Below are 13,515 nucleotides of genomic sequence, written 5' to 3'. Positions count from 1 at the left end.
CCTAAACAAGAAGTAGCTTATTCTTTCTACTATGGCGGATGAAGCAAACCAAAACGCACAACGGCTTTCGCGCTAGTTGCTCAACCCGTTGCTTGTTCGGAAGAATCCGCAAATGAATATTCTTTATTTCTTCTCGGGCAGACCCACTTTTTTCATTGGAATGCACATCTTTTTCGGTAAATGATCATCTACAACCGAAAGACTGACGTCTTCCTCTACTCGATCCTTAGTGAAAAATTATCCCTCCACCTCAATTATTATGATCCTCATAGCCTTTTTTATTTGCATCCTCCCCCTGGATCTATTCCTGCTGCGTCCACGTCCTTTGCCTCCAGCAACTAGAGTTGCATCATCTTGTTCATTATTGAGAATAGGCCTCTTCTCACACCATACCAGTTCTTTTTTAGTTGAATCTTCCCGTTCTGGCTTATTGAGTGTATAGATTCTTTTTGAAATGCAATCTATTCCCACGTCACTCTTCTCATAACATATCCTATTCTCCTAGTACACATACACTATTACCAATCTTATAGAATAGATTCATGTGCCATGCTTGCTTGCCTCACATTCCTAATGTATTGTTGACAACGCTTGCAATAGGGTGTAGTAGTGTTGCGCTGGGTCGTCTTGTTCGGAAGCTGATTGAGAAGATATGCTGGCGAAAATAGGATGCGTAAACCTTGAACTCATCATAGCTATGCTATGGCTATGTACTAGTTGACGAGCTTGCCTCCAGTACTTGATAGATGCCCATGGCCCTCTATCTTCAAGTGATCTTTGCCCATAGGCATAGTAGTTGTAGCGAAGCGGCATATATCGTAGTTGTTCGGATAGCAAGCTACCTGACGTGATGAGGCTACTAGTGCCCTCTTCCTCTGCATGTAGAAAAGGAAGAATTAAATCAATCAAATTACGAGAAGCTTCATAAAGTGCTTCTTCAGGAGTTAAACTTCCATTCGTCCATATCTCTAGAAAAAGTATCTCGTGTTTTTTATTTCCATTCCCACAAGAAAAAAAATACTATAATTCACATTTCGAACAGGCATGGATACAACACCTATAGGATAACTTCCATCTTGAGAGTTCTTTCTGAGTTCCATATGATATCCACGATCTCTCTTGATCTGTAACTCAATACAGAAATCAATGGACTCTCTCAAGTTAGCTATAGGTTGTGTCGTATCAACGATTTCTATGGAAGGTGGTAAGATTATATCTTGAGCGGTTATGTATCTAGGACCTTTGACGCAAATTGGTGTGTCTTTAACTCCATAGAGATTACTTCACTTAATAAAAAACAAAAATTCTTCTAAAATCTTGATCTCTTCAACCTGCTCATGACTTCGTGAAGTAAATCATCGCCCCTATGATCCAACCAATTGGGAGAGAATCAATAGACTCCTTTTAGGGAGCAATTCATACTTCCCGAACGCAGCATACAACTCCATGTTGTACTGCGCTCTTCAAGTGTGCTTCTTCCCCCTTCTCCCCCTTACCATGGCAAGTCCTTGGGAAATAACTTTGATGGGCAAAAAAAAGGAAGGGGTTAAGAGACCCTCCTGGCCTAACCCTATACACTCTAAGATCCTTTTTCAAACCTGCTCTGCTCCCATTTTGAGTCAAGAGATAGATAAATAGCCACATCCCATTACACTGATCGGGTGCGCTCGTAGTGACTTAGGGGATCGAAGACCAAGAAGTGGCTTATTTATACCAAGCATTCCTCTTATGGCTAGATCCAATCTCTTGGTCCCTATGAAAAGGAAAAAAATTTCACATTCTTCCTTTCAGGAAGGGAGCATTAGGGAAGTCCTATTGATTACTGCTTTCTCCAGACCGCTGGGAAAAGCATGAAAAAAAGGCTCGAATGGTACGATCCCTCCGTCACCCCAGGATGAAAGGGGTGATCTCGTAGTTCTTGGTCTGTGAAGAAGAACTACCGTATAAGAAAAGTAGTAGTATAACTACCGTTCACTTGTGAGGTTTTCCTTCTTGAAGAACATGGAAGCACTCTAGACTTGATACTTTCAGCAATAGCACTGATCATTCGTGGCCTCAAACTTCTTATATCAATTCCCTGAAGAACCAGCAATGTGCATCAAAATTTCCTCTCTAATGTTTCCAGTCTACCTAACAATGACGGCTTGGAATGCGCTTTGCCGGCCAGCTAATGCCGGTGGTGAGAAGAAGGTTAATTGGATTGAGGCGATGGCCAGATGCAATATGTTCTATGAGAATTGGGTCCGAGATGAGTCTGACCTTCTCTACCCCGAGGGATCATGTCCTCACATTGATTAGTCCTTCAACTGCTACCTCAACGGCCACCCTAATAAAGCTTACCAAAGGCTCCGGTGGCAACCCACTGGATGTAGCATCCCAAGGTGAGTAAAGTTTACTTGAACAACTGTGCTGTTTTTTTGAATCAATTAGTTCTTGCCTTCTTGTGCGTAAAAAATGAAGTTAAATGATGCTTACAATTAGGTTGAACCCAACCGATATGTTGGAGAGGCTGAGGGGAAAGAGACTGGTGTTTGTCAGTGATTCACTCAACAGGAACATGTGGAAATCCCTTGTTTGTATCTTGAGGAATTCTATCAAAGACAATAGGAAGGTCTTTGAGGTATCCGAGAACCGCAAATTCAGGGTTGAGGGATCTTACTCTTTCTTGTTTCAGGTAGTTATGCAATGCTTTTGGTATTCCATGTTTTGTTTCTATTTCCAATTCCCCGAAAACGCAGCAGGAGTTGTTCTGTTATTTGTGCTTGTTTGAGAATTTAGAACGAACACTTATGTGCAAATTTCCTATTGTCTAGGACTACAATTGCAGTGTTGAGCTCTACCGCTCCCCTTTCCTTGTTCAGGAATGGGATATGCCAATCGGACATGGAAAGAACAAGGAAACTCTTAGGCTTGACATAATCAATCGCTCATCCCCGAGGCAAGAATGCGGATATCATCATCTTCAATACTGGGCACCGGTGGACGCATGAGAAAACTTCTCTAGGGTAAGATATTGACGGCAACGTCTGATTCATTAGAGATTTACATGTTATGTTGTTCTGCATTTCAAGTGTTGCTTACTGTTCCAAGTATGTTAAAACATCCTACAGGAAAGATTACTATCAAGAGGGCAACCGTGTATATAGTGAATTGAATATCCATGATGCTTATCGGAGAACTCTTAACACCTGGGCTAAGGTAACTCTAGTGGGAGAGCCGTGTTATGGGTGACCTTGTTGCACGGTTCAGAGAGCACTAGTGTATGTGATGCAAGTGAACGTGTACGAAAAAGCTGTCGTAAAGTTTCATTGTTCATTCCATCGTTGACCCTATCTATGTTTCTACGATGGCCCAAGAACACGCTCATTTTTCAGCCGCAGAGAGACTTTTGAATTGTGAGGTACCATTATGAGCTCAATATATACGAGTGTTATTCTGTGAAATAACTCGAATTTCAAATCATTCGCTTGCTTCAACTACTCATGCTATGGATGTGGGAGCATCAACTCCATTCCTTTGGGCTTTTGAGGAGCGAGAGAAATTGTTGAAATTCTATGAAAGAGTCCCGGGAGCCAGGATGCATGCCAGTTTCATACGACCTGGTGGAGTGGCACAAGATCTGCCTTTTGGCTTATGTCGAGATATTGATTCCTCCACACAACAATTTGCTTCTCGTATCGACGAATTAAAAGATATGTCAACTGGCAACCATATCTGGAAACAACGATTAGTGGATATTGGTACTGTCATTGCATAGCAAGCAAAGGATTGGGGATTCAGTGGTGTAATGTTAAGAGGTCGTGCAACATGAAGACATTGATAGCAATACGGGGGAAGTTACCATCAGGCAACAACGGTTCTGCCCGACCCTACAAAAGCATGCATATGTTGTCAGTGAAGATTTTGTGTGAAGCCTTGGAGACGACGTACCCGAGGCTAGGGTGAGCTGAGGGGGCACAACATAAGTGAGCGAATGTGTGTAAGCCCAGTCAAAGATTCCTATTCTAGGCGGGGCGGGCCATCAACCTTCGAATGGTGTTGGTCCTACGGACCATGAACGGATTCGCCTCTGGCCTCTAGGCACGTCGGAACCGCATGAGTTCACCAGGGTGGAGCACGGTCCACCAAAATCAGCATAGGTTAGGTGCTATTGATGGAATATGGTAAGCCCATCTTTCTCCATATGAAAGTGCTGCAGGCACATAGAGATGTGGGTAGTGGAAGTCTCAAAAAGCAAAGGCTAAGCTGTAGGTCACGTGACCTGCACCGAAAAGGTGGCTGATTGGGGTTTCTCCTGGATCAAAGTAGATCAGCTCGCCAAATTCGTTGATCGAATTGTGCGCCCTGGAACGTCGAATGAAAATACGTGGTCTTTCGACAACCCTATTTATATGATAGGCTCGGCCCCTTTCCCCTATCCCTCTCTTATGTTTAGGAGCGGGATCTGCCCAAGAACGACCTGTGGTGGTACGGAAGCTACGGACTCCGCAAGCGTCCCGCACTCTCTGAGAAAGAAACTCCTCAACCATCACAAGATAAAGAAGTATGACGCTGTGTCCGACTCTATTGGTCATAGTTCCTTGCTGTTGCGGCCGGTGCTTGTTTGCTGAATCACCATATCATAAGGAAAGATGCCTCTTGGAGCATCTGAGAATGATTCGAGCCGTATGAAGGGAAACTCCTATGCACAGTTTGTTTTGTGGGGGAAGGAGCCCGACAGGTCCCCCACTGACTTGGCTCGAGCCTAAATGAAAGTGAAAAAGTGAAGTGGTAGGCCTACCAATCCCAACCTGAGGTATGCTGGGATTCGCGAAGAGCAACACCTTACGATGTTCTTGTCCAATCGGATCTTGACGTACCATACCAGTAGGTACCAGAGGAGATCGCTATGATCGTTACTGTATTAATATGGATGACTTATTAATCGAGAGAGACCCGAAACAACAAACAGCCCAACCCGACTGCCCAGATCTAAGGTACAGAGCGGGCCGGGACATGTTGGGCTCGACTAGTATAGAACTGGGCCTTTCTTGCCCAATGTCGTCTATGCTGGAGGGCCCAACTCTAATAAAACAGCCAGTAGTTGGCACACATGCGTATCGTGTTGTGTTCAAACAACATGAGCAGTAGTTTCAAAACAACAACAACAACAACATGAGCAGTAGTAAACATATGCCGGATCGGATGCACGAGCAACATCTGCATCAGACCATGTCCATCGTCTGTCCGATCCTGAGGCTTAGAACTAACCGGGGGACTTGCGATGAACTACTATATATAGGCTGAAAACATCATCACCAACAAAGGGCGAACACACGCGCACACACGTATTTTTGGGCTGTACATGCAGATATGTACTATGATGTATCTCTGGGCTGGGACGGAAGCATATGCTGTGGTCGGATCAGCTCACGAATATGACCGACGGGTCGCAGCAGCACTCGTCTATGAGGCAGCAGCAGCACAGGGCAGCAAGGCTGTGTGTCCAAGATAAAAGAGAGCACGTTAATTAGCACAAAGACAGACAATTTTTGTTCCTTTTTTGAATTTGTCAGTACTAAATCACTTTTCGAGATCTTTATAAATTTTCTACTGATCATCATGTTTTAACTGCCGGCAGTCAGTTCATATGCTGAGCATGACCTCTTAGTGCTTACCATCCTTCGAGGAAGCTCGGCTCCCGCCTCGGCGGCGGAGCTGCGTACTGGTACTGCGGCGGCGCCATCACCGGCGGCCCATTGTTGTAATACCCTGCGTGGTCGGTGCAGACAGTGAGTGCAATAAACACACGGGCCATGCACGAAAAATTAATTAAAGCTGAGCTCATGCACCCATGCATGGCATCACTCTCTGAACACGAACTGCTCGGCTCGCTCATGCGACGCACGCGTAGGACACTTACCCTGGGGTGGCGGGTACCCGTACCTCCGATCGCTCATGGTGGTGAGTCTCCGGCCGATCGGCGTTGAGTTCAGAGGTGGCGGCTCTTGGGCACCGTGCTCTGCTGTACCGTGGAATGGAAGAGGAGACGAGCTCCGGTTTGCCGGCTATAAATAGCGTTGCGGCGGTGCGCGAAGCACTTGGAACTCCATGTCGAGAGCACCCGAAGTGTCCAAAGCATCCTGCGTGCGTGCGCCGGTGTCAGCGGATGGGTCGCTGGGGCCTGGGGAACGCAGGGAAGGGAAACGAATAAAGCCTCGTCAGACCTTTTGATCTGCTAGAAGCCTCTATCTTGCCTGATGAAATCTCTTTTTTAAATCCGGCCCGTCCTGCGCCTTTTTTATCCTTACCTTTCTTGTTCTTTTGCAGATTCCTGTCTCTAGCTTTCAAGTTCCCCTGCCGTCTATCTCTGTTCTGCACCTGCCTTCGGTTTACAAGCGTCGAACTTTAAACAAAGCGTTTGAGGGGCTCGATCAGCGGCTGCATTGGTTGCAAGCCGCTGAAGGTGCCGATTCGCAGCAGCGACGACGCAATCGGCAAATGCAAGCAGCCACACGAAGACTTAACGGCGGAGCTAGCCGAACGTAAACCTTGGCATGGCAGTGGGTTCCAGACTGCCAGTGCCGATTGTGAACGCATCGGTTTCTTCTTCAGGGAAGATAAGGAGAATCGTCCGGCGACGGGACGACGAGAATAGCCGGTGCGCCGGTGAGATCAGCGCGCAGGACAGAACACGAGCGTTGCGGTCGCCGATTTGGTCTTGTCGTCCGAATGAGCATCGGCTGCTGGTGGATTCTGATTTCTTTCGCACACGGCAGGTCAGGTCCATACCAGACCACCATTATTCTCGAGAGCTTTCGGCGGCCTAGCTGCCCATTTGGCATTTGCGCTGGCCAATGCAGCAGCGAGCGTGGACAATGCGGCGGAGAACACGAATGGCAATATTCGCGACGAGAAAATACTACATAGCAGCAGGAGACGGGATGCTAACAGGCTCAGGCCTTCGTCAGGCAAGTGTCTGATACCACCGCTTTTAGGTTCGCGACACTTGCCTGATCCAGGAATTCTGTGAGCTACAAGGAGGATTCCAGGAGAGAAGGGACGACACTTTGGATTCCAATCTAGAAGAGTGGCCCTTTCGGAGATGCACCATATAGCGCATCAGCGGACCGGTGGGAGAGAACATCGCCAACGTTAAACAGCACACTGATTTCGGTGACTATTAAGTATTAACCCTTATAGAAAACGGAAAAAAAAACCCGTAAAACTAGATCAACTAGTCAGTACTCCCTCCGTTTCAAATTGTAGGTTGCTTTGACTTTTTTAAATTTATAGATATTATCATGCATCTAGATATAGTGTATATCTATATGACTAAGTCAAAATGACCTACAATTTGAAACGGATGAGTCCTAGCATTTTCGCCCTTGCTTCACCACCGCTAGATTATATTCTTGTCTAAAGGAAACTTAAAAGTTTATGTTGGATACGATAGCAGGATCGTATCTACTTTATTCTCTTATAACTTCTTAAAAAAATAAAACTAATTCGATTGGTTCAATATATTTACTGATCAGATTTGTCCTTTTATTTTTTGGGTACAAGTTAAGTTTAAACTTCAAAGTTTATAAGGGAGATAGATAACATCAAACTTATATGAAAAAATGGGGGCTGGTATTTGATATGTGCTTGAATTTTCATTAGGTGGTTTGATTTAAATCTAACATTCCAGCAAGCAGTATTGTTCTTCTTCATTTCTCCGTTAATCTTGCATTGAACACCTTTCTTGATTGTGCGTCTTCATCAACAACGTTGCCGGGTTGGCCATCGTTTTTCATGATGCTTTTTCCACCTTTGCTGGCGGTCTGCTACCCTGTGCGGCCATGCCTCCCTTTAAGCATATGGACCCTAGAGAACCCCTTTAAACCCTCGTCCTCTAACTCTGTCTACCTACCGATGCAAATGAGGATGTAGACATTCACATGGATAGATGTAGGGATGGAAATGGCGCGGATGCGGATAGAATTCGAATATTTTTTGTCAGATATTCATATCATAGATGGTAATTTTTAGGCATTAGTCATGTAGAAAGAAACACATTAAGATGTTATCGACTGTTTTCACAGGTCATGAGCATTTAATACTACATTAGCTATAAGAATACAATGTTTTCATGGCAAAAAATGTTTAAAATATTTCTCTAATGGCGAAAGATATAGTGCCCTACTTCAACCCACAAAATATGTCCTTATTAACACACACTATATTATGCAGAGAACAAAATTACAAACATCATTATTAGGAGGTCAATTAGACCCATCAAAATAGCAGGAAGTAAATTGAGCCATGATTTGGTTAAGCGAATAAAGTGGATTATAAAATAGATTTTCCCCTAAAAATCCTGGTAAATCACACACGAGGAAAAACACGTGATGTCTCGTACAATCGTCACCGTCGCCTTGCTACTCGGGCAGGTGACACGAGTAGAATAGCGGCTAGCGCCACGGCCCACGGGCCAAGCGAGCGGAAACTGGACTTTGCTAGGCATGGAGGCGGCGGCTGCGCTTGGGGCGGCCGCTGCGCCGGAAGAGGGACGGGGAGAGGAGGAGGCGGCGGAGTGGGCGTGGAGCTGGGGCGCTGGCACGGACGGGCAGCTGGGGAACGGTGGCTTCGACGACCACCATCTCCCGCAGCCGCTGCTTCTCCCCATCCGATGCCGCGGCCGTGTCTCCCTCGTCGCCGGCGGCGGCGCCCACGCCATCGCCCTCACAAGTACGCTCGGCTATAGTTTCTAGCTTCCACCGTGGCCGGCTCTTCCTTTGTAGAATTCGGTCTGGTTAGAAGAACATTTTATCACGGCATCACAGGTTTCCCATGTTTCGTCATTGTTATAGAGATTGTAGCACCGACGATTATGGCTGTTGCATTGCTACTGCTAGTATTGAAATTTTGTTTCTGAACGAAAAGTTTGTTCTGATAACTTCAGAAACAGGGATGTAGGGAGCTCAGTTTGGTTGCAGATTGAGGTTGAATTCCTAGCAGCCCAGCTACTGCTAGGGCGTCGATCCTGTGTCTTTCTGGTCAACATTAAACCCACTATTTTGAGTTCGCATTTGTATATACACAGCTAAGACCTTCTGGTTGGCACACACATGTTTTCTATTGCATAATTCAAATCCCCTCTTCCCTTGAATCTGAATACGTGATTTAAGAAAACATCTTGCGTACACAGCTCCACACTTTACAATTATAGTGAATGTAGCTCTTATTTTCACATTCCACTATCCATTTTCTTGAGTAATCATTGATTAAACATTTCACTATATTGTTCCATCTGCTGCTACTTTGGAGAAAACAACTCTAATTCTCAACTCTCAAGTGATTTTGTTCAAGCAGAATGATCTTGTAGTCTTGTTGCCAGACATGCTGTGCAATTTCCACCAGTTTCTGAAGAAATTAACTGCCATGAATTAGTTCTTTGATGTGCCACAGTTTACTCTATTTTCGAAAACAAGCTTACAGTTGACTCAACATTTTCAGGTGCTGGTGAAGTATTTACTTGGGGTAGAGGTACACACGGTCAATTGGGTCATGGGAACTTGGACAACGTACCACATCCGAAGTTTGTTAAGTTCCTTGAAAATCATATAGTTACATGTGTGTCTGCCGGATGGAACCATTCTGGATTTGCTACAGGTCTCCTAATTATACAGCTCTTCAGTTCTTTTTTTTAATGTTTGTTTTGATCTCTTATGTTTGACATAATTTAAGTGGCATTTCTATAATATAAAGCACTTTATTTTTTCTTGGTGATAACAGTCTGTTTGAAAAAAAAATTACAATTGCTGATGAGCTTTACTTTGATGTTTCTAGTTCTTATTTTCAGATTCTGGACAACTCTTCATGTGCGGAGATGGCTCATTTGGACAGCTTGGCACTGGTGATAACCACTCTAGGAGCTTGCCTTTTGAAGTGGCATACTTCACTTCAAGGCATGTTGAGAAACTTGCTCTAGGGATGCGCCATTCTCTTGTCCTATTGAAAGGTAAGTAAAACCATGGCAGTTATTATGGTGGAAAACTGAAAACTGATGATGTATTTTTTTAAGAAACCACATGTTCTCATCCACATTGACTCATTTATAATGCATAAATCTATAGTTGTAACATTTTTGAGAGTTGAGACAAATCATTCCCAACCTCACATTGCTAGGATCTTCCAAGTTACATTTTGGTATAGGAAATTACTCTAGGCATCCACCTTATATGCATCTATCGTCCTGGCAAATAAAAGAGCTGAATGAGTTCTTTGTAGTGGAAGTTATCTTGATGCTATTCCTGGCAAAGGTCATATGAAGCAGGGGCATGGACCAGAGGTGTTAGATCATCTTTTCATGCAGCACAATGTTATGCATGTGCAGGAAATGTTGGAGTTGTTAGATCATCAGAACTGTAGGCTCAGAGCTTTTACCTTTATCCACTACTGGTGTATATGAGATGTTGTAGGCATTCGATTATCAAACTGTGGGATTTGAGGTTTTAGTTTATCTCCTGGATCTTAGTGTTGGATCTATGGGGAACTAAGGATCGAATCATCTCTCTTGATACATTGACATACTTATAAAAGAATTTTCATATGCTTTACCAACTGATAACACTGTTAATCTTCTCTTTCTCAGATAATTCTGTGTGCGGATTTGGCTCTGCAAGACGAGGCCAAGTTGGTAAATGCACTTCTAGGAATGAAAAATCACATAATGTTCCTAGAATAATTGATGGCTTTGGAGATGTTAAGATAGTAAATATATATGCCAATGGAGATCATAGTGCTGCATTGGATGGTAAGCCTTGTAAAATCTGTAGTCATCAGCTCTTGTCTTCTCTTTGGTCTTGAACCATATAATTTCCTTTCTGTTTGATGCGACAGAATATGGTCATTTGTACATCTGGGGAAGAGCATTAATTGGGCAACATGACAATGATCAACCTTGGTCGGTTTTCCCCTCTTTGAGTATTTCTCAAGTGGCATTAGGATGGCATCATGCACTACTTTTATCTGGTATGCTGTATGCCTGCATTTTGTTTCATTCAAAATTGAACAACATTTTCTAGAAACATTGTCAATTTGTTGCGATTTTGTATTTAACAGGTGGAGAATTATTCACCATTGGTGTTTACCGCCACCAGAAGTGTGATCACCCTGTGCCAGGTAATGTAGTGGGGCAGCAATCAAAAACAAGTGCAACAAGCAGTTCTCATGATGGTTCATCTTCTGTGTCAACTTTGGAGAAGGTTCCCTGTATTGATGGAGAAGAGGTGGTGCAAATAGCAAGTGGAACTGAGCATTCTGCCTTGGTAACAGGTAAAAATTTGTCCAAAGGCTGGAAATGTGCACATATAAAAAAAAAAGAATCCACGATGGAACTGACTAATTGAATTGCTGGTGCCTCCTTATCAGGTAGCGGGTCAGTCTTCACCTGGGGCTGGGGAGAGCATGGACAACTTGGTTTGGGTGACACCTCTGACCAGGTGGTTCCTCAGAGAGTTAACCTAACTGTTTCTCCTGGTTCGCGTGGCATCTATTGTGGGAGTGGATTTACCATCGCGGTGGACTTAGCATAGTGTCAAGATTAGTTTATTTATTGGTGAAAATGATGTACGCAGGAGGATTGGGCCAGATGGACCCCTTTACCAACTGGGCTTTTATTTTAGCAAATATTGGGGAACTTTTGGTTTTTAGCTGCACATTGACTTACAAGATGGAACGGAAATTTAAAAAATGGGAGCTTGCCGTGCAGTGGGCATTCATCATTGCATCGAACCATATTCTGGAACGGCTACGAACATACAATGCACTAGTGACGCATCTGGTTCTCTAGAGAAAACAAAACAATATCCCTGGATGCTATCTGCAAAAGGGTGAGGCTGCTGATAGCTGCTGACCATACGATGAAGACAAAGGTAGCAGATAGCAGCAATCAACGCCTTTGCACAGCAATCCGGCCATACACAAAGCTGGTAGGCGCTAATCTGCTGGCTCCAAGAGGATACACACGACTCTTGATGGGACCAAACGGCCCATTCAACTAAAACACGCATATTCTAGCCATGTGTTAGCTCATGTTGACTGTAGTTGGTAATAGTCTAATCCAGAGTAAAACAAAGAGGAGTGTGCTCATACAGAGTCTGAACGTTGAAGCAAGGAAAGGCTCCAAGAAGTCGTTGCTGGGTTACGTTTGCGGTAGGCGCTACGATTTGGTCAGAAAATTTGCGTTGCCATGCCCGGGCAAACGCGAGGCCTGCTGCCTTGGGATATTCCGGTTGGATGTTCCTCCGACGATCTGGACGTTCGATGACGGGGACGGGGGCGCCAATGGGGTCGCGGGTCGGTGTCGCCTGATCTTGGATGGTCCTTTAACGGCAGCGTTTGCCTGGATATTCTGGGCGTCTGGCTGAATGTTCTTATAAAATATTCCAACTTGGTCTCTCTATTTTTGTTTCAGGTTTTTAACAGCTGAACGGAGCAGAGCGTTGGATTTGGGGGTAAAGATTTTAGATTCGACGGGTGAATATAGAGATTCTCCAGCCTTTTGTGTCACCACTTTTGAAGCCTAGCGACATTTGATGGGTACCGTGCGTATCATTGGGATGTGAATGTGAGAGTGACTGAAAATTCATCCAAGATTTGGAAATTGGAACCTGCTAATCATTCCCGTCTGACCCCTCCTCCTAGTTACTCCAGGCTTTAATTAGGACTGCATTGATCTAGGCGAAACTCGTGACCAGAGAATTCTATTCTCTGCATGGATCGGTTTATTCAACACACTCCGGAAGTCCGAGTAGAACTACAGAATCGCACGCAGTGCAAAGGAAATACTCCACACCTAAACGCTCCCTAGTAAACTGAACTGCTCACTCACCAATTATATTCGCGATTACATAAGACGAGTTCGTGACTAGAAAATGTCCGGCGTAACGTGTTTGACCTAACGTCAACGGCCATGTGGGTATGTTTTCATTGCCCGTACGTATCTTAATTTTTTCTCTCTCACAAAGATACAAAGTCACAAGCATCTCATGGTCCTCTAGCTTGCGTGCAACCCATATAGTGCAAATTTCACATCTCATCTAATGCTCTCTCCAGTAAAGAAGGGATAACATTTCGAAAATTGGGAGGTCATTTTTTTTTTAAAAAACGTAGGTTTCAGACACGTAAATTTGCCTAAAAATCCTTAATTGCATTGCATTCTTTTTCTGAAACTTGGTGCAATTATTGAAAGCTAGTATGTTTTCGTGTCAAACTTATAGGGAAAAAAACCCGGTGCAGATCAGCAGGAAACCGATAAAAATTACAGAGCATGCATTTGCCACCTTACATAGTGGCAAAGAATGATTTGAAAAAAAAATCCAGGCTGGCACAGAATCCAGGCTGAATAAAACTTTTTATAGTTCAATAGAAGGACAAGAGAATAATTCAAAATTATCAAAGTGAGAATTCAAATACCTTATTAGGCTATTCTGAACCTCACAATGTTGAAGTATGTGAACAAGAACACTTTAATGTTGTAACCGTGTT

The 13,515-nt window shown here is 44.0% G+C and overlaps 1 protein-coding gene, 1 long non-coding RNA gene and 1 pseudogene across 2 annotated transcripts; 2 read left to right on the top strand and 1 right to left on the bottom strand.

Annotated features, from left to right (window-relative positions):
* The first annotated feature begins 2,136 nt into the window (after positions 1-2,136).
* LOC117856512 (protein trichome birefringence-like) lies at positions 2,137-3,811 on the top strand (annotated as a pseudogene).
* Positions 3,812-5,104: 1,293 nt separating this feature from the next.
* Positions 5,105-6,075, bottom strand: LOC117858510 (uncharacterized). Its single transcript, XR_004640979.2, has 3 exons — positions 5,903-6,075; positions 5,658-5,751; positions 5,105-5,477 (listed from the first exon to the last, which is right to left on the bottom strand). It is a non-coding gene; the product is annotated as an uncharacterized lncRNA (long non-coding RNA).
* Positions 6,076-8,447: 2,372 nt separating this feature from the next.
* LOC117854951 (ultraviolet-B receptor UVR8) lies at positions 8,448-11,760 on the top strand. The gene is made up of 7 exons (XM_034737214.2): positions 8,448-8,712; positions 9,481-9,636; positions 9,827-9,985; positions 10,619-10,780; positions 10,867-10,998; positions 11,089-11,301; positions 11,398-11,760. Exons 1-7 carry the CDS (start codon positions 8,487-8,489, stop codon positions 11,559-11,561), a joined length of 1,212 nt encoding a protein of 403 aa, XP_034593105.1. The 5' UTR covers positions 8,448-8,486; the 3' UTR covers positions 11,562-11,760.
* The last annotated feature ends 1,755 nt before the right edge of the window (positions 11,761-13,515 follow it).

This window comes from Setaria viridis, chromosome 5 (genome assembly GCF_005286985.2).
Source record: "Setaria viridis chromosome 5, Setaria_viridis_v4.0, whole genome shotgun sequence".
Lineage (NCBI taxonomy): Eukaryota > Viridiplantae > Streptophyta > Magnoliopsida > Poales > Poaceae > Setaria > Setaria viridis.
The sequence above is the reverse complement of the archived record's forward strand: the minus strand, read 5'-3'. Positions and strand labels throughout refer to the sequence as shown.